Raw genomic sequence first — 23,991 nt, forward strand, 5'->3', positions numbered from 1 at the left:
TCATCTGGCTTTCCGGGATGCCAGTTTCATCCACAGTCAAGACATGGTATCCTATAGCACATGGAAGTGAGACGTACGGAGGGCAGGGTGGGATGCTTCTGTTGAGAAAGGGCTTTAGGGGAAGGCAGGTTCCCAGATGTATGTGCAGACAGAGGTGCCACAAGATGCAAAGACGATTGGAATGTGATTTCACTGCTCACACAAATATCCCCCTATCCCACACCCTGGTCCTGGAATGAGCTCCGGGTGGGGATGCTTTGCAAGTTTTTGCCTTGTGAAAAGCTGATTCCTCCTCTCCAAGGGGAACCACCACTGCTTGTGTCCTGCTTGTAGTGGATACCCTGTGGACTCCCCATGTCCGTTTTTCCTGCATCCGCCCCTACAACCAGCACGCTTCCCTTGGCCCAATTGCTGGGGCCACCTGACGGCTGTCTTCATATTGTTGATGAATGGCTCTTTTCCTGTGCATCTCTGCCTTTCTCAACCTTTCTCTCTTGCCACTCAGGGCTGGAAGAGATGCAGCAGCACGAGGAAGAAGGGCTCAGGCGGACAAGGAGGAGCTGCCTGAACATCATGCAGCGGGCCTCTAAACATCGGCAGAAAGGCAGGGTCCAGCGCCGTGTGAGGAGGCTGCTCCGCTGTGTTCACAGGGAACCTTACCTGCAGGACTTCCTGAGCTGCATGCCAGGTGAGTGAGGCACCTGGTGGGTTATTTGAACGCCTGGTTGGCTATTTGGAGGTGACGTTTCTCAAAAAAAAACCTTTCTCCTCGTGACAGTACATCCGCAGTCACGCCAGGGCAAGGCAACGTGAACATCAGAGTTGTGCTGCAGAGATACCATCTTCTGCTCTCCGCGGGATCCAGTCTGGACCATCGCCAGGAACATCAATGCCATCAGGATCGACCAATAGGAGTGGTGCTGCCCTCACGACCCACCGTACATAGCGGTAGGAAACCTTGTTGTTGTGTTTCTTGTTGATGTTGTTTTTGATTGTTTATTGTTTATTTCATTGACTGGTTTTGAATCTCAGAATGGTTCGGAACACCAGGTTACAGTCTACGAAGCACAAAATACACAAATAGAATAATCACTGCGCAAAAATCATAATAAAAATATCAGAACATAATATAAATTAAAATAGAAAAAACATAATAAAAATAGCCACAAGACTAATGTATGCACGCTAATAAACAATACAAAAACCCCAAAACAACACTCCAGCCCACAAATACAAAATCTAAATCAACATAACACATTTAACAACCATTTAAAACAGCCCCACCTTCTTGGAGAAGGCTGATATATTAGATTTAGAAGGTTGGAATATGAGGTTTGGATGGCACGCCTACCTAATGTACAACAAAGTGGCAGTGCATAAGGACTTTTAAAATCATATAGTGTCAGAATTTCATTATACAAGGTCTGGGATAAGTAGCACAGACTATTAGAGCCCAAAATACCCTGGTGGATATCCCCAGTGGATATTGTCCTTCAAAGATTGTCTTTGCTATAACCACAATGAATCTTCGGCCATGAAGCTGGGTTCATCCACAAACATGTCCTCATCTGCCCTGTGCCGGGCATCTTCTGAGGCCCTTTTCTATGTGCCTCCTGCACAAGAGGTCTGGAGAGAACAGGGCCTTTTTCACAATGGCTCCCCATTTGTGGAATGATCTCTCCAAGGAGGGTCGCCTTTTTTGGTTAATGTTTTGTAATGTGTTGCTTCTCCCTTTATTTCTGGTATCCAATTCTTGCCAAATCCAGCAAAGTCCTTAGAATGCTCTCAGGACCTTTGAGAACTCAGGTTGGGCATGTCAAAGGTGGCAAACAAGTTCCTTGCTTCAGAATATGCCCTAAAAATGCCACTTGCTTCTGGTAAACCGGAGCCTTCTCCCTCAAGACTTTATACTGTAGCTTCTCTTTTTTAACTTGGTTTCAACACCTCTAAGTTGGGAGAATTAAAGGATGAGGATCGACACTTCTTTAAGCCATTTCAAAAGCTATAACAATGCAGGGCTCCTGCAGTCTAGCAACACTCCAGATTCCAACTTAATGCTGATAGGGGTGACTTTAATCATTGAAGCCACCCCCTGATTCTGTCCAAACAATAGGATCCACACTTTCAATCTCAGGTTCTGGTACAGTGGTTCTGGTACAGTGAAATGATTTAATTCTTCATTTTATTCTCCTTTTTTAATTGCTTCTCATGTAGAGAGCATTAGAATCCCAACTGGCTTTTTCAGCAAAAAACAAACAAACCACAAACAAACCTCTCACACCTATCCTCCAGGTCACTGGCTCTCTGGTCAAATCTGCCTGGCTCTCTGATCAAATCTGCCTGGCTCTCTGATCAAATCTGCCTGACAACTGCAAAGCTGAAGGGGACCCCTAAAGGTCACCCACTCTAACCCCCTTTGCAATGCAGGCAATGTGAATCAAACAAACATAGCAATGTCAATGTTTCTCAACCTGGTGGTCTCAGTTGGTTAATGTTCATTCCCGCTTCCAATTTCTTGGATAGAGACTTCAAAGTCTGAAATAGTTCAAAAGCGATTACTTGGCATTTTAACACATTCCTCGTGATTTGGAATAATTTGAGGTAAGGGACGCCCCCTAGAGGCACACAGGCTATACTGGTCTCCCGTCATGCCGTCATTGGATTTGAGGAGGAGGAGGGCTCTTCCGGTCGCACACTTAACAGGGGTTGGCACTCTTGTGCAAGACCCACTTCCAGGCAGGGGGATGCATCCAGAATCCAGACTGTCACAGGGAAAGGAAAATTAAGGAAAGATCCCCTGGGAAGTGTGGGATAACAATTACTCAGTGCAACATCATCACAAGCAAATCAAGATGAGTCCTCAAGGAAACGACCCAACCAAGGTGCCTGATGCAAGTCCAGACTATGGCTCCATAGAGCCTGCTGGACCCCACTCACACACTAACCACCTGGCCATAGTCATAGAATCATAGAACCATACAGTTGGAAGGGGCACCTGAGGGTCCTCTAGTCCAACCCCCTGCATTGGCTCCCAGTACGTTTCCGAGCACAATTCAAAGTGTTGGTGCTGACCTTTAAAGCCCTAAACAGCCTCGGTCCAGTATACCTGAAGGAGCGTCTCCACTTCCATCGCTCTGCCCGGACACTGAGGTCCAGTGCCGAGGGCCTTCTGGCGGTGGAACGCCCTCCCACCAGATGTCAAAAAGAAAAACAACTACCAGACTTTTAGAGGACATCTGAAGGCAGCCCTGTTTAGGGAAACTTTTAATCTTTAAGAAATTCGTGTATTTTAATATTTCTGTTGGAAGCCACCCAGAGTGGCTGGGGAAACTCAGCCAGATGGGCGGGGTATTAATAATAATAATAATAATAATAATAATAATAATAATAATAATAATAATAATAATTAGGAATCTCAGCTAAAGCATCCAGGACAGAGGGCCATCCAAGCTCTGCTTTAAAAGGTTTCTAAGCATTCCTGCAGCAACATTGATGTTCATTGCTCTGCTCTGGTCCCATCCTGATGTTTTCACCACAGTTGCAGCTCTCTCTATGTGCTTCTCTCATTCACTGGTTTTCAGCCACTCACCTCTTTGTGTAGTTGGGGGTCCGTATTGCCATGCCTAGTGGCACAGGGAAGGCTCTGCCCCTCATTGGCTGACATGCTGTTTGTGGCAAGGACTGCCTGGGATAGCTCAGTCATCCACCCATTACCCACAGATCTCTGGGAGATTCATGATGGATAGCTCAGCCCCTATAGCATGAGACTCTTAATCTCAGAGTCGTGAGTTCGAGTTCCTCATGGGGCAAAAGATTTCTAGAGCGGAATCTCTACACTTCTTTGATTCTATGATCCCGGGAAAGCAGCAGGTGCTTTCAATATTCTTTAGCAGGGTACTGGACTGTCTTCTCTGTTTCACGTAACACTTTGTCTATTGTCTCTGATTTCTATTGGGAGTCTTTTGAATATGAAGGAGAGAAAATTCATCAGCAAAGAAATAAATGGTCCACAACTCTGGTTATTTACTCTTTGTAAATGGGTCTTCTTGGCCATGATTTCCCACTTGTTAGGGGTTTTAATGCTAGTTTTAAATATAATCATAGAAGTTGGAAGGGACCCCGAGGGTCATCTAGTCCAACCCCCTGAAATGCAGGAATCTCAGCTAATGCATACATGACAGACAGATGGATTGTTTTTGCGTTCTTATCAGTTTTTAATTGTCTTATGTCTAATTGTCTTGAGGCAGTGGCTTAGAAGGCAATTAATCAATAAATTGCATGGAAATGGATTGCAAACGATCTGCCTCTGGAATTGCGGTATAAGATTAAGGAACCTTTGGTAATCACAACTTTATTGTATTGTGGGAAAATCTCAATAAAATAAATCTCACCAGGTAAAAAGAACTTAGGAGACCTTGTTACAGGTAGGTAGCCGTGTTGGTCTGAGTTACTGCAATTAGTCCGGGGGGGGGGGGGAAGCAAGGGCTGGAGCGCTAAAGAAAGCTTGATCATGCATAATGAGATAAGAATCCGATGTCTCTATTCATCCCAGGTGGCTCCATGGTTTTAAGCTTGGTAATGAGTTCCAATTCAGAAACTTCTCTTTCCAGTCTGTTCCTGAAATTTCTCTGTAATAAAACAGATGCTTTGAGATCTTGTATAAAATGTCCTGGGAGATTGAAGTGTTCTCCTACTGGTTTCTCTGTCTTATGGTTCCTGATGTCAGATTTATGTCCATTTATCCTTTGGCGTAGTGTTTGGCCTGTTTGTCCAATATAGAGAGCTCTCTATAGAGCTCTCTATATTGGACAAACAGGCCAAACCCTACGCCAAAGGATAAATCAGCAGTCGTTAATCAGCAGTCGTTAACAGCCATCTCAGGTTTACCACTCCCATCAGCCCATCACCCATTCCCACCCACCCCCACCACCCTCTGTATATATATATAAGGGTCTGACACTTCTGTTTCTAGTGTATCTGAAGAAGTGTGCATGCACACGAAAGCTCATACCAAAATAAAAACTTAGTTGGTCTTTAAGGTGCTACTGAAGGAATTTTTTTCTATTTTGCTTAGGAGACCTTGCAAATGGGGAAAGGTTAACCCACAAAATTTGCATGATGAAAGACTCAGGACAGGAGAACAATTTTACGCAATTGGGTGGGACTTTAAAAATCTTACGTTTCAAACAACGACCTGCAAGGCTCCCAAAATAGAAACACAGTGCTCCTAAATTACGTGTTCGTTTACTATCCCTTTGTAGAATTGTTTATCTTAGAAGCATCTCTCTGACGGCCTCCAATAAATCAATACTGTAAGGGTAACGAAGGAATGACTAATACCTCTGTCCAGAAGGGGGCGCAGGTGCCGCATCGGCCTCAGCCAGCTACAGGCACCATGTGTAGGTCCATCAGCATCCCCACCCGACCCCCGACTGGTTATGGGGAGAGAAGTCCCACCCAGCCCATAAGGCGAAACGCTCACCCCCGCCCACCTCTGGACAGACAAACCCTTCAACTCAGCACTGGCGGAACCTCTACCCTGCTGGGATTTCGCCTGGGAGACTTTGGGGTTCCACTGCCCACGGGTGGGGGGCACCTACCTGGACCTCGCCTGTCTCTGGACTTCCAGGGTGCTGGAGCAGGTGGGCCCACACCCCTTGGACCTACAATCCGGATGCTGGAAGTCCGCCGAAGAACCGAGCGCAGCTCTTTAGACCGGTCCCTTTCGCTCCAGTTTGCCATTTCTCCGCACTCCTCCCGGCCGGCGTCTTGTCCGGGTGCTGCGCCGCTTCTGCTCCGGATCGCGCATCCCCGGCCCTCCAATGGGCAGAGGAGGCTGCCTGGGCAGGGGAGGCCCCACTGGCCGGCCCCCTTTCTCTCCACCCCCAACCCCGCCTTATAAGAGGACCTGGCACCGGCTCCCTCCTGGCCAGAGACTCTTAAGGAGCAGCCGGAGGAGTTTGCAAAAAAGAGAGAGGGTGGGTGGGTGGGTGGGGGCACCCGATGGGGAGGATGGAGCACCCCGCCTGGAGAAGGGCAGAAGGCGAGAGCCTCAAATACTTCATAGAGGACCCGAGCACGGGGACGCTTTACAAGAGAGGGCAGCTTTTGGGGAAGGTAAACTAATTCTATTGTTATTTTTGCAATTTCCTTTCCTTTTCGCTTGGCTTGGGGATTTTGCAACCTCGGTTATGAATTGCAACTCTAATTTTTTGGCATTTTTAGATGACGTTTGCGGGATTTTCTGCCCTCTTAGCTCGTTTGCAGGGATGCGTCGGGTGGAAATGGGCCTGTTGGAACAGGCGCAGACAGAGACCCCCACTTTCAAAGCGGTGTGGGGTGGCGGCAGCAAGAAAGTTTGCTCTCTTTGGGGGGGGGGGATTTGCAAGAATGACGCCTCCCCCTTGGGGGAAACTGAGTCACCAGGTGAAGAGATCACGCAAGAAGAACTCTTGTGGAGAATCAGGTGGCCCTTTTCCCTCCCAGGATTGAGCACAGGACCCAGGCGTCCGGGTCCTAGATCTTATCCACCCAGCCTGTTTTCTTTCCTCTGGACCCCCTGGAACGAAACATGGGGTTCATTTCACACTCCACACACGCGTGCGTGCGCATTTTCAATTCACGCATCTAAATATGCAAAACCTAGTTTTTCTTGAACTGTGCATTGACTAGGTTCACATTTTGGGTTCCTGCGTCTTTCTTCTTCCACTGGTCTCCCCACGCCGAAGGATTTCAGGAACCATTTAAGGTGCTACTGAAGGAATTTTTTTTATTTTACTTCGATCCAGACCAACACGGCTACCTACCTGTAACCAGAACATTAGACATTGCGCGTCTGTCTTTGCAGTGCCCGGAGTTCTGGGTAGAGCCGCGACGAGGCGGCTCTCTCGGTCTTTCCGGACCTCCAAGCCCGGGACGGGCTATTTGGGGAACTGCGGGATGGGGGTCAAAGGCACAAAAGGCAACTATGCCCTCCCCCCCAAAAAATCCACAACAAGGCAATTCTGCTGTCAGGATCAGATCGATTTCTCTCCCAAGCAGCCGGCAATCTTCAGGGTCCCACAGAATCCTTCATCATCCAGCTTTGTTTTGCAAATACTGTACATGATGAGAAGTGCAGTGTCTACACGTGCTTAATTCGGAGTGGGTCGATGTTTTGCATTCGGGGAGCCGGGACTCCCGCTCTCCCCCTGTCAAGTCACAACACCCACCCACGCCCCCAGGACTCAGGAGCCCTGCGCGTCTGAGCCCTTTTCTCAGCTTGAGCCCAGAGACATCCGGATTGGGGGATTTCCCACCCGCCCCTTTCTCACTCTGGATCTGCTCCGCTTTCTCCCGGATGGGGTCGGGCATGCCGGGCTAGCTACAGGTGGGGGAGAAAGCCCCGCCCACTCCAGCACTAGCCAATGGGGAGCAGGAGAAGCAGTCTGCTTTGGTTTTTGAGCAGGAGATGCCCCTTGATCCGGGGTGAATCCTTACCTGGAGACGCCAGCGGGGCTTGAACCCTGGGTCTCCTGCAAAATAAAAAAATTCCTTCAGTAGCACCTTAAAGACCAACTAAGTTTATATTTTGGTATGAGCTTTCGTGTGCATGCACACTTCTTCAGATACTGGGTCTCCTAATCTTCAGATACTGGGTCTTCAGATACTGGGTCTCCTAATCTGCATGCCGAGCAGGTATGCTGCGGCCATTCCTCTGGCGCACTTGTTCCACGGGAGGTGGGGGTGTTTAGCCTGGAGAAGAGGAGGCTGAGAGGAGATATCTGCCTCATGGAAGATGGAGCGAACTGGTTTTCTAAGGATTGTTAGACAGGACGACCTCTGAAGAAGGTGGAGGACTCTCCTTCCTGGAAGGTTTTTAAGCAGAGGTTGGGTGGCCTGGATGCTTGAGTTGATATTCCTGCCTTGCGTGGAAGGGGGTTGGAAATAATAATAATAATAATAATAATAATAATAATAATAATAATAATAATAATAATAATTTTATTACTTATAGCCCGTCCATCTGGTTGGGCCTCCCCAGCCACTCTGGGTGGCTCCCAACAGAATATTAAAAACACGATAAAACATCAAACATTAGAAACTTCCCTAAACCTTCAGATGTCTTCCAATGTCAGACAGTTCTTTATTTCCTTGACATCTGACAGGAGGGCAGGTGCCACCACAGAGAAGGCCCTCTGCCTGGTTCCCTGTAACCTCACTTCTCGCAGGGAGGCAACCGCCAGAAGGCCCTCGGAGGTGGACCTCACACTATGGGTCTGAATTGATGGCCTCGGAATTTGGTGACCTCAGAGGCCATCCATCTGAGGCAGGACAAGCCTGTGACCAGAGGGAAGCAGCAGCACAAACCTGGCTTTGGAGCCAGGAAATGAATCATAGAATTGTAGAGTTAGGAGGGATCCCGAGGGTCATCTAGTCCAACCCCCTGCAATACAGGATTCACAACTAATCAAGCCTCTGTGTGTGTGTGCTTTAGGGGACACACAGCCCCCCCACGCTCCCTGCAACAAATGGAGTCCCCCACCTGCCCTGGTCCCTGGCTGACCCCCACCCCCACCCTTTTCATCTGTTTCCCCTCAGGGCGCCTTTGGGAGATGCTACAAGTTCACAGACACCTCCACCAACAAGGTCTATGCCGTGAAGGTCGTGCCTCAGTCCCAGGTCTCCAGGCTGGACAACCGAGGGAAGGTGAGCCCAGATGTGATCATGGGGTGGGGGAGTGGGGGAGCCAGTGGGTTGAGCATCATGATACAAATGATTATTATAGTTGGTGCCATCTTTAGCTGGGTGCCCCTGTGTTGGAGGAGGGCTCTCCTTCCCTCTCCAATGCCAGTAAGCACCCCACCTCCCTTTTTAAAATTTGCTGCTAAAAACGGGTTCCTTCATTTGCCCTCCTCCCTCCCCACCATTTTTCCTTTCATGCTATGTCTTCTCGATTGCAAGCCTCTTTTTTTTTAGCTGGAGAGCAGGATAAAAATACTTTAAGGAAGGCCCTTCCTCTCCTTTCTCAATATTGGGGGACACACACTTTTCCTGACCCCTTTATTCCCACCCAAAGGGTGGCGTTCCTCTGCACTCGAGCACTTAAACAAGGCTTAAAATCATGCAAAGTGGAAGAAAGTGGGCAGAAGGAAGCTTTTCTTCCTCTCCTGACACTGGAACTCGTGGGCAAAGCTGAAATTCCAGGAGATTAAAGAAGGCAGCACAGAGTTAAACTCTGGAACTCCCTCCCACAGGAGACACTGACGGCCACCAGCTTGGATGGCTTTGAAATGAGGATCGGACAAATTCAAGGAGGAGAGGCGGCTTTGGATGGCTACCAGCCATAATGGCTATGCTCTGTCTTGACAGTCAGAGGCTTCCGCATCCCAGTTGTTGGAAACTGCTGGAGGGGAAAGTTGCTCTCATGCTCGGATCCTGTTTGTGGGTTTCTCATAATGGTTGGCCACTCTGAGGACAGGATGCTGGGCAAAATGGGCCATTGACCTGATCCAGCCGGCTCTTCTTACACTCTGATGGAACTTCCAGGTCCAGAGGCAGTCTATCTCGATTGTTTGGTTCTTAGGGGTATTTGGCCACTATGAGAAGAGAAGACTGAAATAGATGGGCCGGGCCCCCTTTGAGTCTGATCCAGGCTAAAGTCGAGCTCTTTTTAGTTTCTTATGATTCCTCAATGGAGCCTCCATGGACAGAGCCAGCCTATCTTAGAACGCTGGAGTGGGAGAAGGCTGCTGCTCTCAGGTCCTGCTGGCGAGTTTCCCTTTGGGGTGTCTGGTTGGCTCCTGTGAGGGCAGGATGCTAGCTTCAAAGGGCCTGATCCACCTGCTGCAGGGCTTTTCTCAAATCTGAGAAAACCTAGCCAGATGGGTGGGGTATAAGTAATCAAATTATTATTAATTATTATCTGTGAAGCAAATGCATCTGTGATGGATGTGCCATGACCCTGCCCCTCCTGATCCCAGAGCAGCTTCCTGCCTCCACTTTCCCATGACATTTTACCCAGCCAGCAACTTAGTGTGCATTGCTGGTGTCCGGGGCACTGCCCACCTGCACAGGGGGGAGTCCGGCCAGCTGACGTGGCCCATGGCAGGCAAATCCCCCCCCAATCATGCCCGTGGAGAGGAGTGTTGCACCAGGCCATGCTGAGGCTGCCCCTTGTCTGCCTCCCTCTGTCCTCACCATCCAAGGAGCAAGTGCGGGCCAGGTGGCCATTCTGCAAGGGGCCTGGGGACATGGCAGCTGGGCCAGGCTGGGCTCCGGGCACATTGGCAGACAGGGAAGGACTGGATGCCAGCGCCTGTTTTACACCCCTCAAAATTGTGCGCCCAGGGCCACGACCCCCCAGTCCCCCACACTGCACCCTTGCCATCCTGGGATCCTGGAAGATCCTTGGGGCAGGGAATATTGCAAAAAGCACCCAGTCACATAGGATGTGAGCTAAGAGGCAGCCCTCGTCTGTCGCAGAGGCTCCAAAGGGACCCTGCCCCAAAGAGCTTCCAGTCTAAGATTCTGGAAAGTGGAGAGACCGTGAAAATGGGGGGGGGGGGTAAAGGGCAAGAGTCTCTAGCAGAGGCAGAGGCCGTCGCCTTCCTTTCTCGTTGCAGATTCTCCATTCGCTTTGCTCTCCTTTGTCCTTGGATGTCATAAATACATATACAGTACTGTGGATATTGCTGAGTTTCTCGCTGACTCCAGCACCTGAACCCGTGACTCCTCTCCTCTCTGCTGGCGCAAGGTGGGGGGTGTCTCTGTTGGCGCTTCAGCAGGAACCTCGTGGTTTTCTCCCCCCACCCCCTGCAGGTCGAGCGCGAGATCGAGCTGCACAGCCAGCTCAAGCACAGGAATGTTGTCGGCTTCCACCGGCATTTTGCTGACCAGGAGAACATCTACATGGTCCTGGAGTACTGCAGCCGGAAGGTGAGAAAACGAGAGATTGCAGGGTGAAGCTTTCTTTGCTGTGCTGACCCGCCTTCCATCTCCTTGCAGTTGCATTGCTGCCTTGCAGCGGGTTGGACTAAACAACCTTTGGCGTCCCTTCCAACTCTACACTTCTACAATTCTCTGCTGGCCTGGCTAAAGCCACTCTCTCCCCAACAGAATGGGGAGAGTCTGCAACCAATTTTGTCCCCGGCTGCCCACCCCATGCTCTCCCCGGTGCAAAACCAAACAGAGCTTCTGCCCCTTGAGTAAGGAATTTCACCAGGTAGCTCATGACTAAAGGTACAGGAGCCCCATCCTTTTCTACAGTCTCAGTTCACCCTCTTTCACATTGCACAAAAGGGCAGGCAATTCAACAGATTTGGAGTGAGGCTGCTAAAACCCTGATATTCTCTCTCTCTCTCCAGTCCCTGGCCCACATCCTGAAAGCCCGCAAGACGCTGACGGAGCCCGAGGTCCGCTTCTACCTCAAGCAAGTCATCGCTGGCCTGCAGTACCTCCACCATCAAGGCATCATTCACCGGGACCTCAAGCTGAGTAGGTGTCTGGCGGCTGGGGGAAGGGGCCTCCAATGAACCATTTCTGGGTGCGCTGCGGTCACATCCATGGGACCTGTATGGGGTGCTAGGGGAGGAGTCGTACCACCAGCCTCATAGCCCATGCTCCACACCACTACAAGACACCAGTTCTGCCCCAATGGCTCAGAGCAACAACCCCACCCCCCACCCCCAGTGTACCGCCTGTAGATTTTTAAGGTTCATGACAGGGCGTGTCATTTTAGAGGGCAAAACTAAAGTTTTGCAAATTTCTTCAGTGATGGGTCTTAGAAATAGGCTTTGGGGCCTGAGGAATTCTGCTGGGAAAAACATTTTGTGATGGGACAACATTTAGCTTGGCAAGTCTATGTTTGATGAAGGTGCACCTAAATAGCTTTTGGAAAAACCAAAGAATTTTAATTTCGCCTTCTGAAAATGCTAGGTAATAAATAACAAGAACAATCTATAATAATCTATAACAGGGGTCCCCAAACTAAGGCCCGGGGGGCCGGATGTGGCCCAATCGCCTTCTAAATCCGGCCCGCGGACAGTCCAGGAATTAGCATGTTTTTACATGAGTAGAATGTGTCCTTTTATTTAAAATGCATCTCTGGGCTATTTGTGGGGCATAGGAATTCGTTCATATTTTTTTTCAAAATATAGTCCGGCCCCCTACAAGGTCTGAGGGACAGTGGACCGGCCCCCTGCTGAAAAAGTTTGCTGACCCCTGATCTATAATATAACTGCAATTAGTTGGCAGTCTTTTTTAATCACCGCATTTCTATGCATTTTTATGCACATTTCACTTACCAGGCGAAATTAAACTATATTAACTGAAGCAAAACAGCTTTCAAATCATGTTGCAACTTTTTAGCACCTCTTGTTTTTGGAATGTGAAAGCTGAGAAATGCATGCAAGGTGTGAAGGGTCCTTTCTCTGCCTTCATCGCCTGGAAAGATCCGCTCCTTATTTCTGCAGCAGAAGAGCCGATTTGCTCTCACACCCACCAGCCCAAGGGATGGGATGCCATTATTGGTACTGCAGTGCAGGAAGAGTTAATCACCCAGTGCCCCCAATTTGCTCTCTGTCCTGGGACCCTCCTGGGCTTTGGAGAGGGGGTTAAAAATATACACAGCAGCCCAAGACGACTCTGGTGGGGGCAGAGTGAATGCCTGCAGGGTGACCTCATGGCACTATTACCAGGGGTGGGAGGCTCTGAGTGCGAACGCTGATCTGATTTAGCCTGCAAGGGCAGAGCAAGGATCTCTCTCACACACATGCACAAGTGTCTCCGTATACTGATCCTCCAGCCGGCATCGTGCATTTGCAAAGAGACCGAGGTCTTCCAGACAGCCTGCTTATCAAGAAGTCGTGCTTTTGCAAAATTTATTTTTATTTGCAAATTTAACAAGGGAAAGGTGGGAGGCGAGATGAAGACCTTTCCTAGCAGACCACAGCACCCATCCTGGTTTGCTTCTGCAGAGGTCTGCAGGGCCTCCAGACCAGACTGTCACTATTTTGGGGTAGGATTCGGTCCCATGCCAGAAAATTGAGGTCACAGGCCATTCTTGCACAAGGAAACCCATTCTTTGAAAAAGTGAACTTATTGTAACACACACCTCCCTTTTCCAATCATAGAATTATAGATTTGTAGAGTTGGAAGGGACCCTGAGGGTCATCTAGCCCAACCCACTGCAATGCAGAAATATTCAGCTGTCCCTGACAGGGGTTGAACCTGTATCCTTGGCATTGTCAGCACCAAGCTCTTGCCAACGGAACTCTCCATACAGTAATGTTATTATTTGTACCCCACCCATCTGACCGGGTTGCCCCAGCCACTCTGGAGAGCTTCCAGCAGATATAAAAACATGCTAAAACCTCAAAGGTAAAAAAAGGCACCCACTGACCACCCCAGTTGTTTCCCAGTGCAGCCTCCAAGTTTATTCTTCATTCTATTCCTTCTTTTCTGAAAGGAGTGCACAAACCTTGGTCCGGTTTGTCCTCACAAGAGCCCTGCGAGGCAGGCCAAGCTGAGAGACTGTGACTGGCCTACAGGGAGTTTCATGGCTGAGTGGGGAGATCTGAACCCGGATCTCCCTGGACCCCCCCCCCGACTCTTTTCTGGGAACACCTGTCCGGCATTTAGTGTGGGAAAGGATGGGACTCTCTATCCCTCTGAACTCTTCATGTGCTCAGGTAACTTCTTCATCACGAAGACCATGCAGGTGAAGATTGGGGACCTGGGGCTGGCGACTCGTGAGGAGCAGGCCAACCGGAGGAGAGGGTGAGTATTATGGGGTGGCTGGGCAGAGAAGGGGGACCTTGGATTTCCTGGTGGGGTAAAGGCAGACATTAAAGGCTTGGAGTTGCAATATTTGGTTATTCATTCCTTTGATGCATTTGCACCCCACTTCAGGGGGCCCTATGACTGGTTCTCCCCCCTCCCTCCCCGCTTGAGCCCCACAATGACCACTGGGTAAGCCAGACTGAGGGGCAGCAACTGGTCCCCAAGCTCACCCAGTGAGATTCCTGCCTGAGGGGGCAAGAGGTGAACACTGGCCTCTCCCACGTCCTAGTCTTACACTTTTGTATGTTTCCTCGGAAGGGAAACCCCTTGTTCCGAATGGGATTACTCCTGAGTGATTCTGCAGCCTCCGTTTCTGATGGGGCACAGAAGGACCCCTAATTTCTCCCAGGATGTGGAGGAAAGCAAGCTTATACAGTGGTACCTCGGTTTAAGAACAGTCCTGTTTACGAACAATTCAATTTACGAACTCTGCAAAACCGGAAGTAGTGTCCCATTTTGTGAACTTTACCTCAGCCTAAGAACAGAATCCAGACGGTAGAAGGGCATCGGTAGTGGGAGGCCTCGTTAGGGAAAGTGCGCTTCATTTTAAGAATGGTTTTGGTTTAAGAACGAACTTCCAGAACGGATTAAGTTCGTAAACCGAGGTACCACTCTATATCCACCAAGATCCATCAACTCTCCAGAGCACGCCTTGCCCAGACCTCCACGGAGGAGAAGGGGTCTGCAGCAAATCTGATCTGGTTTTTCATCTGGTTGTGGGTTCAAATCTCCCACCTTCTTGCTGGTAGAAGAAGGTTGCAGCCCAGGGGCAGAACAGTTGCCAGGCATGCAGAAGGTGGCAGGGTCCATGGCAGGACTGACTGAGAGAGATGGCTGAGTCTGAAACCCTGGAGAGTCGTTGCTGCCGGTCAGTGCTGGGATAGATGGAGCAATGGCTGGACTCTGTATAAGGAAACTTCCTCTATTCCTGTTTAATTCAGAACAATGAGGACTAGCATCTTGCTGGATTTGCAGCTCTACAGCACCTGTTCTGCATGCAGAAGGGAAGCCTGGCTTGATCTGTGTTGCTGTTGCTTCCCCCCCTCCCTAAAGGGTCTTTCCTCTCCCCACAGAGTGGTCTGTGGGACCCCCAATTACCTGGCTCCCGAAGTCATTGCCAAAAAGGGGCACTCGTTCAAGTCGGATGTCTGGGCCCTTGGCTGCATCATGTAAGTAAATCTGGTGGGAAGGAATAATAGAATTGCAGAATTGCAGACTTGGAAGGTACCTCCCAGGGCCATCTAGTCCAACCCTCTACAATGCAGGAATCTTTCGCTCAAGGTGGGGCTCGAACCCACAACCCTGGGATTAAGTCTCCTGCTCTACCAACTGAGTTATCCTACATGCCTCTAGGTCTGTTTTTGCTTTTTTTTTGCTAGTCATTCTCTATGTTTTATGTACAAAATGAAATAAAGGATCTATGGGGTCCCCTCCTTGGCTCTCTGGCCGACCCACTGCTTCTTTTTCCTTGCCCGCACCAGGTACACGGCTCTCACTGGCTGCTCCCCCTTTGAGATCACCCACAAGCAGGAGATGTACCGCTGCATCCGGGAAGGGCGCTACCCCACCCCCAGCCGCCTCTCACCCAGCGCCAGGGGCCTCATTGGGAAGCTGCTGGCCCCCGACCCTGAAGCACGGCCTACCCTGGAAGAAACCCTTGCCCACGAGTTTTTCACCCAGGTAGGTGCCCAGGGACAAAGCAGCTCCCAGACGCAGCAGCGGTGGCTCTGCAGGATCTCTGACTTGGGATCTCTCCCAGCAGGCTGAGCAGATGAACATGAGCTAAGATCCCAGTTCTCATGAGGCCGTTGGAAACTAGCTTGCACCCGGGGAGACTACCCAGACACTGACTACCAGAGTCTTAGGCTCTGCCCCCATACTGCAGTTCCAAGTTAGAGTGAACTGTTTGCTAGCAAAACCACCATCTGCACAGACTTGGCCTAGTGAGTAGAACAGCTCCTTCCTGGTGGTCCCACTGCATGGAAGTCAGTTGCTGAGATGGAAGCTCCCTGGCTCCTCACAGCCGTCTTCGTCCCCTCCTCTCCAGGGTCTTTCCCAAGCAATCAGAGACTAAGCCAACCTCTCCTCCACCCTTTTCATGCCTCTCCTGGTTCTGGGAGACCAGCGGGGAGGGGAGCTTCTCGCAGCAGGAGGGGGAGACCCCCATGGCTCTTCCCCTCTTTGCCTCTTGGCCTCCTTCCTCTCCTGCTTCAGCTCCTGCCTCTGAGTCTGGACTTCTCTCTGCCACAGACTCTCCCCGCTCACTAAGACCTGTTACTTCTTCAGCTTCCAACACCTCCTCCTCCCTTTGCCTTGAGCAACCAGGATGTTCTCTCGCATTCTGCGGCTTCCCCGTTTTGCAAGCACGGCTTGGGAGCGTGAAGGGACTCACCATGCTCTTCCTCTCTCGCCAGGGCTTCACCCCGACCCAGCTGCCTTCCCGCGCCTGTCATTCTGCCCCGCTCTTCGTGCTTCCCAACCCGCTGAGGAAGTTCTTCCAGAAAGCGGCGAAGGTTTTCCTGCGTGGCTCCCTGTGCCAGGAGACTCGGACGGGTGAGCCTTCGCTTGCGGGTGTGTGTGTGTGTGAAGTGGCCATCAGGGACTCTCCCCCAAATGGGAGACCACCCTCCACAGTCTAGCAGAGAGGGGACAGCGCTCTCCACGTACAGTACTCAGAGGCAACCTCGCTTTTCAATGGAGCCCTGGGTAAGAGGCAATGTAACAGGATAACCTCTGGATCAGGCCCAAGGGGGGGCCCTCTAGTCCAGATTCCTGTCCCCACAGTGGCCAAATTCTCTAACAATCTAGGATTCATGATAGACTGCCTCTAGACCAGGAGGTTCTCTCAGAAGAGCCATGGCTGTTCCAAAGTTCCACAGTTTAGTGACACCCTGTATGAAGAAGGGGACAGCGCTCGCCACAGGCTCAGAGGCAACCTTGCTTTCCTCAATTAATCCTTCAGTCCCAAGTAAGGGGAGAGTCAGGTGCCATGCAAAAGGGCAGGGACGTGCATGCCCCAAATATGAAGCAAATCGAAATGCAAAATCTATTTTGATTTTAAATTGGCTTTACTGGGCAGAGGGAAGGGTCCGGGTCCCACCCATGACCCCATCCTCTTTCCCCTGGATGGCTGAGCCATCAGGGAGTGCGGCCCCCCCCAAAGGCTGCGAATGTAATGGGGTCCCTCTTCTGCCTCTCCTCCAGTGAGCCCCCCACCCCAGGAAGCGGAAGGGATGCCGCCCCATGGGACACCTGCCAAGACCCCCAGCCTGGTAAGAAATGGCTCCATGTGTGTCAATCAATCAGGGTTGGACTTTGGTTGTTGTCGTTTAGTCGTGTCCGACTCTTCGTGACCCCATGGACTTTGGTAGTCTTGAGTGAGTGCCCCCAAATGGATCTTCTTGGCGTCCTTGTGTGCGGGAACTGCCCATATCACGGAGATTGATCAATTGGTGGATTGATTTGTGAGACTGAGCCAGGAAGTCCCTGGCTAGAATCTCACTGGATTTACATGACTGGCTGGAGGCAAGCCCAGGTTGCCCTGCCTCTGTCTTTCCTTCGGCAGTAAGGGGAGAGCAGCTACAGCTGCCAAGGTGAGCGAGAACATGTCCCCCCCCCGGGGGGGGGAAGCAGGACAAAGGCAGCATCCATAAATAGTCTGGGAAATCATTTGATCTGAAAAACCAGAGATGGAACATAATGAGATTATAGCTCCATTGGTTGGAGCATGGGGCAGATAACTCCAAGGCTGCAGGTGCAATCCCCCCATATTCCTTCATTGCAGGGGGTTGGACTAGATGGCCCCTGGGGGTCCCCTTCCAACTCTACTATGATTCCTTGAGGAAAGGTGGACTATGGATGAGATGGACACAAACACTCCGCAGATACAAATTTGGTGATTCCAAATGGCGCCAAGTGATGTCCAGGCACAAACAATATATGAAGTTCGTAGGGGAGTGCCCCCCCTCTTCCCCCCCCCCTATGTAGAAGATCCTCGGTGGGGTCTGGAGTGGGGCGTCCCAGTCCACCGTTTTGTGGGCTTTACGGGCTGCTTCTTTCTTACCAGCTGCACTGGCTCCCGGTGGAGTACAGGGTCAGGTTTAAGGTGCTGGTTTTGACCTTTAAAGCCTTATGCAGCTTAGGACCCTCGCACCTACGGGACCGCCTCTCCCGGTATGCCCCGCAGAGGACATTAAGGTCCACAAATAATAACATACTGGAGATCCCGAGTCACAAGGTGGTTAGACTGGCCTCGACCAGGACCAGGGCCTTCTCAGTACTAGCCCCGACCTGGTGGAACGCTCTCTCTCAGGAGACTAGGGCCCAGCGGGAGTTGTCATCTTTTCGTAGGGCCTGCAAGACGGAGCTGTTCCGTTTGGCCTTTGGACTGACTCAGTCTGACCCCGGTGTTACCCTCCCCTAAGGATAAATCCTACAGATATTTAAATGAGGTTGCACTTGTAGATTCCTAATTTTAAAATTGAATTTTAACATTGTATTTAATTTAATTGAATTGTTTCTTCTATGCTTGCTTTGATATTCTTGTTGTTAGCCGCCCTGAGCCCGGTCTTGACTGGGAAGGGCGGGGTATAAATAAAATTATTATTATTGTTGTTGTTGTTATTGTTATTATTTCTTCTTGTCCTCTGAAAGGAAGTGGAAGAGGAGAACCAGAATGCCACGGAGGACACAGCCCCTGTCTGCTTGCTCATGAGGGGCTCCTTGAACGTCAGCCGGGAGGAGGGTGAGTGGCGCCACAGAGGCCAAGAACTGGGGTGCTTGGCGGCTGAGAGTCTGGTGGATCTCGTGACCCCAAATAATACAAGGATTGGGCGGAACAGCAGTGAGGAAGCTCCTTTTTCCGGCCTATAGGGCCGCTTGCCAGAGACCCAAACAGATAGGAAGACAGGAGGCTGCCCTCTGTTTCTGCATTGCAGGGGGTTGGGCTGGATGACCCCTGGAGTCCCCTTCCAGTTCTACCATTCTGTGGTTCCAGGGGTTATCAGAGCCGAAAGATGCAGAAAAATTGGGCTACGGAGCCAGAGGGAAGCGTGAGCCGGGAAGAAGGGGGTGGCCGCCGTGGGAGGCTTGTGGGGGTCAGTGACAAAGGCAGCCCCAAACTCATGCCCCACCTTGGGGAAAAATTCCTGCATTGCAGGGGGTTGGACTAGATGACCCTTGTGGTCCCTTCCGACTACAATTCTATGATTCTAGGATTCCTCTGCTGTTCTGGGCTGGCTCAGGACAAGGCTGCAGCAGCAGCTTCCCATCTCGGCTGCCCCATATAGGAAGCAAGGTTCTGGGCCATTGGATGCAGCAAAGCGCTCAGGAAATGCGGGGCCAGGAACCAGCAGGGTTTGGGAAGCCTGTGGGGGGCAGAGGTGCAAGTGGAGGGTCTGCCCCCTGCTGCCCCCCCCCAGCACGGTTCCCAGCACTCGCTGCTTCTCACTCCATCTCTCTCTCTCCTCCAGCGGATGCCGAGAGGAGCATGATAGCGAAAGTGGATGACGTTCTGCGGACCTGCCTGAAGACCATCCCCCTGGGTGAGGCTGGGGGTGGGGGGTGGGCTCCCTATATTTTGCATGCCCAGGCCCAGGAACCGGCTGCGTTCTGACTTCCCACCCCCCTGTCTCTGCCGGACTTAAATGGCCACCTTTGGGGTCACCCTCATGTCATCACCATAGCTGCCAAGTTTTCCCTTTTCTCGCGAGGAAGCCTATTCAGCATAAGGGAAAATCCCTTAAAAAAAGGGATAACTTGGCAGCTATGGTCATCACGCAGCCTGGAAATGTCTGTGCAGCACCTTGGAGGAGTGAGAAACTGGACCTATTGGAAAGGAAGGTTGAGGATCCCATCTTCAGACTTCATTTCTTCCAGATTATTATTTTTTGGGGTGGTGGTGTCAGTAAAGGAGCCCCTTATTATTCTGACCTGGGGGAGCTCGGTTGGTAGAGCAGGAGACTCTTAATCTCAGGGCCATGGGTTTGAGCCCCATGTTGGGCGAAAGATTCCTGCATTGCAGGGGGTTGAGCTGGATGTCCCTCGGGGTCCCTTCCGACTCTGCCATTATTGGATTCAGATCAGAAGCAGTGCAGCAGAATTGTGGTTATTTAAAATTGTATCCTGCCCTTCATCTGCAGATCTTAGGGTGGTTTGCTATGTTAAATTACAATATAATAACCACGGACTACATAACACAATAAGCACACGGAAGAAATGTTTCCCCCTCGAACAACACATTTAAAAGGCCATAGGATGTTAATCAGCCAAAGCCTTCTTTTAAATGTGTTTGCAGAAGGGGTGCTATTGATTTGTTTTAATTTATTTGCACATTTTGTGTTCTCGTTTTGCATTTTGAACCACCCTGCAATCTTTGGGTGAAGGACGGGATGGGAATCTAATGAATAAATAAAACGGAATCGTAGAATCAGAAGTGCCCCCCAAGGGTCATCTAGTCAAACCCCCTGCAAGGCAAGAATCTCAACTTGCATTCCCCCCACCCAATTTGTAAACACAGCAGACCCTGCTCAGCTTTGCAAATAGGCTAGCAGGGTTTGTTTTTTTTTTGCTGCACCCCTAAGAGACTATAAAGTTGTTGTTGTTTAGTCATGTCCGACTCTTCGTGACCCATGGACCAGAGCACGCCAGGCACTCCTGTCTTGCACTGCCTCCCGCAGTTTGGTCAGACTCATGTTCGTAGCTTCGAGAACACTGTCCAACCATCTCATCCTCTGTCGTCCCCTTCTCCTAGTGCCCTCCATCTTTCCCAACATCAGGGTCTTTTCCAGGGAGTCTTCTCTTCTCATGAGGTGGCCAAAGTATTGGAGCCTCAGCTTCACGATCTGTCCTTCCAGTGAGCACTCAGGGCCGATTTCCTTCAGAATGGATAGGTTTGATCTTCTTGCAGTCCATGGGACTCTCAAGAGTCTCCTCCAGCACCATAATTCAAAAGCATCAATTCTTCGGCGATCAGCCTTCTTTATGGTCCAGCTCTCACTTCCATACATCACTACTGGGAAAACCATAGCTTTAACTATACGGACCTTTGTCGGCAAGGTGATGTCTCTGCTTTTTAAGATGCTGTCTAGGTTTGTCATTGCTTTTCTCCCAAGAAGCAGGCGTCTTTTAATTTCGTGACTGCTGTCACCATCTGCAGTGATCAAGGAGCCCAAGAAAGTAAAATCTCTCTCTATTTGACAAAGACAACTGGCAAATAGACTATAAAGTACAGACCCGATTTTAGAAAATGCAGGGAGGGGGATAAAACCTGAGGAAGGATAAAATCTGACTGAACGTTTCCTTCCTGCCTTCTCCCCGCAGCGGAAGAGGATCCCGAGGAGCCCCTAAGGACTGGACCCATCCAGATGGTCACCAAGTGGGTCGACTATTCCAACAAGTACGGCTTTAGCTACCTGCTCTCGGACGGCTCCACCGGAGTGCTCTTGGCCGATGGGACCCACATCGCTCTTTGCCCGCAACGCCAGTGAGTACTGCCCACCCCACACTGTTTCCTGCTCTCTTCGTGAGCGCAGAAGGGGCTGAGGAGGGCAGAGGAAAAGAAGCTGGGTTTGAGCTGCCTGCTGGTTTCTTTAAAATCTCTCCTCCCTGCACCCACCCTGTCCCAGGCGCGTCTGCTACTGCCCTGAGCTCCATGAGGCCTCATCCTTCCCGCGGAGAGACGTGCCGCCTTCGCTGGCCATGAAAATGGGGATTCTCCACTTTTTCAGCCGCTACATGCAGCAGCGACTCCTGGAGGTGAGCAGAGCAGGATGGGAGGCGGGCAACCGGGGGGGGGGGGGCCCGCCTGGAGACGAGAGCTTGTGCCCCCTCTGAACCCCAGTTCTTTTAAAAAAATGATCCAATATGAATAAAATCCCACCTCTCCCGGTATGAGCCACAGAGGACATTAAGGTCCACAAATAATAACATATTGGAGATCCCGAGTCACAAGGTGGCTAGGCTGGCCTCGACCAGGACCAGGGCCTTCTCAGTACTGGCCCCGACCTGGTGGAACGCTCTGTCCCAGGAGACTAGGGCCCTGAAAGACAAAGCTGTTCCATTTGGCCTTCGGACTGACGCAGTCTGACCCCATGGTTACCCTCCCCTAAGGTTTTATTTCGTAATTATTTCGTAGATTTTTAATTTTAAAATTGAATTTTAACATTGTATTAATCTGTGTTTTAACTGAATTGTTTCTTTTATATTTGTGTTGATATTATTTGTTGTTAGTCGCCCTGAGCCCGGTCTTGACTGGGAAGGGCAGGGTATAAATAATTATTATTATTATTATTATTATTATTATTATTATTATTATTATTTAATAAATTCCAGCAGAATTGTAGAGTTGGAAGGGACCCATAATCTCAGGGTTGTGAGTTCAAGCCTCACCTTGGGCAAAAGATTCCTGCCTGGCAGGGGGTAGGACTGACTACATGACCCTTGGGAGTCCTTCCATCTCTACCATTCTACGATTTCCCCTCCTCCTTCCCCAGGGGGGTCACCAGCAAGCAAGTCCCACCACATCGCTGGACAACCTCTGCCTCCTGCACTTTGCAAAGTCCCAGGAGGCACTTTTGATGCTCTTCAGTGACGGGACCCTGCAGGTAAGGGTCACCTGGGTGGGGTGGGGTGGTGAGGAGGGGGTCTCCATATTCCGGTTTTCCTTCTCCACCAAGTTGTTTTCCACACACACCCCTCACTCCCTCCCCTTTCTGCCCCCCCTTCCCAGGTCAACTTCTACCACGACCGCACCAAGCTCGTGCTGAGCCCCACGTCAGCTGGGGGTTACCTCCTGACTTTCGTGGACCGGCAGCGCCAGAGCAGGACCTTCCCGCTGGAGACGTTGGCCCTGCGAGGTTGGACGGTCCCCTTGCGAGAGCGCCTCAGCTATGCCCTGAGCATGCTGCACTGCCTGTAGCAGACCCCGCACCCCGCACCCCACTTTCCCTGAGCCCACTTACACTCCCTGCCGTGTCACTCGCAGGCTGCTGGCCAGATCCTGCTCTGCCCCCTAAGTGGGGTTGGGGGCCAGGTGGTGGTGGGCTCTGTGCCTGGGTTGGAAATCCAGGCAGGATCCTTGTGTCTTGTAAGGAGCAGCCTAGGAGCAAGCAGGTGGCAAGCGAGGGCAGGATGAGGCCTGAGGCAGCGGAGACGGCAGATTGGGTTGCGGGTTCGAACCTCATGTTGGGTGGGATATTCCTGTATTGCAGGGGGTTGGGCTGGATGACTCTCGGGGTCCCTTCCAACTCTAGAAATCTATGAGGATAATAAGCAAGTGGTACAGAAAGGGGGGGCAGCTGTGGTCCAGGCAGCCTGACTTGGCATCCTCCCGGTGGGGTTGGACAGCCAGTGGTCAGGGGGGGCGAGGGGGTTTGGGGTCAGGGGTGGGGCTTCCCACACATTGCTGTGGTGGTTGTGGGTGCGAACCAGCCAAAAGCTGGCTGGGCACCATCCTCGGAGGGTGGTTGTTCTGCGGAGCCGGCAAGGAGGGAAAAGTAAGGGGACCCCCAAGACGAGGAAAGGGAAGGAGGGTCTCTGGTGGCTGGAGGGGTTTGATATGTGGGGTGCAAGTTGAGTGTGGGAGAAATGGGGGGAGGGTGGTCAGTGGGCAGAGCAGGATTCTTGCCCGTGGCCGACCTCAGGCAAGCAGCGGCGATGACGACTGCGGCGAGTGCTAAGCTGTTCCCTGTCCTGATACAGCGGCTCCCTCCCAAATTCCTGTTTTTAATTAAAGCAATATGACTCAGACCATGTGGCTCAGGCTTTTTTCTCCTGTTTTGTCCCCACAACAACCCTATGAGGTAGGTGAAGCTGAGAGCCAGCGACTGGCCCCCAAGGTGGGGCTTCATGACTGAGTTGGGATTCAAACCCAGGTCTATCCCAGGTCCCAGCCCAGAGCTCTAACCACTACACTGCCACTGCCTCTCATTCCATATTGCTTACACCGGCCAGCAGAGATGGCTCAAAAGGACCGGCCAACAATCTGCCACTTGGCTATGATAGCTCAGTCAGTCGAGCAGGAGACTTAATCTCAGGGTTGCAGGTTCGAGCCCCACATTGGGCAAATGGTTCCTGCATTGCAGGGGGTTGGACTAGATGACCCTTGGGATCCCTTCCAACTCTACCATTCTATGGTTCTCTGAACATTTACTTTGGGGCAAAGCAAGATTC

At 51.0% G+C, this 23,991-nt stretch overlaps 1 protein-coding gene across 1 annotated transcript; it reads left to right on the forward strand.

Annotated features, from left to right (window-relative positions):
- The first annotated feature begins 5,500 nt into the window (after positions 1-5,500).
- On the forward strand, positions 5,501-23,568 carry LOC118087075 (serine/threonine-protein kinase PLK2). The gene is made up of 15 exons (XM_035119378.3): positions 5,501-6,117; positions 8,581-8,688; positions 10,801-10,917; positions 11,346-11,475; positions 13,671-13,758; positions 14,895-14,990; positions 15,303-15,501; positions 16,236-16,374; positions 17,026-17,093; positions 18,475-18,565; positions 19,293-19,364; positions 21,142-21,304; positions 21,447-21,576; positions 22,314-22,424; positions 22,550-23,568. Exons 1-15 carry the CDS (start codon positions 6,004-6,006, stop codon positions 22,736-22,738), a joined length of 1,815 nt encoding a protein of 604 aa, XP_034975269.3. The 5' UTR covers positions 5,501-6,003; the 3' UTR covers positions 22,739-23,568.
- The last annotated feature ends 423 nt before the right edge of the window (positions 23,569-23,991 follow it).

The sequence above is a fragment of the Zootoca vivipara genome, chromosome 6 (assembly GCF_965207765.1).
Source record: "Zootoca vivipara chromosome 6, rZooViv2.hap1.1, whole genome shotgun sequence".
NCBI lineage: Eukaryota > Metazoa > Chordata > Lepidosauria > Squamata > Lacertidae > Zootoca > Zootoca vivipara.

Excerpts from the sequence above, each read along its gene's own strand:
- LOC118087075 (XM_035119378.3), top strand. The coding sequence starts at position 6,004 with ATGGGGAGGATGGAGCACCCCGCCTGGAGAAGGGCAGAAGGCGAGAGC. Across the intron at positions 6,118-8,580 it reads GAGGGCAGCTTTTGGGGAAG|GGCGCCTTTGGGAGATGCTA; the intron begins GTAAACTAATTC and ends GTTTCCCCTCAG. Across the intron at positions 18,566-19,292 it reads GAACGTCAGCCGGGAGGAGG|CGGATGCCGAGAGGAGCATG; the intron begins GTGAGTGGCGCC and ends TCTCTCCTCCAG.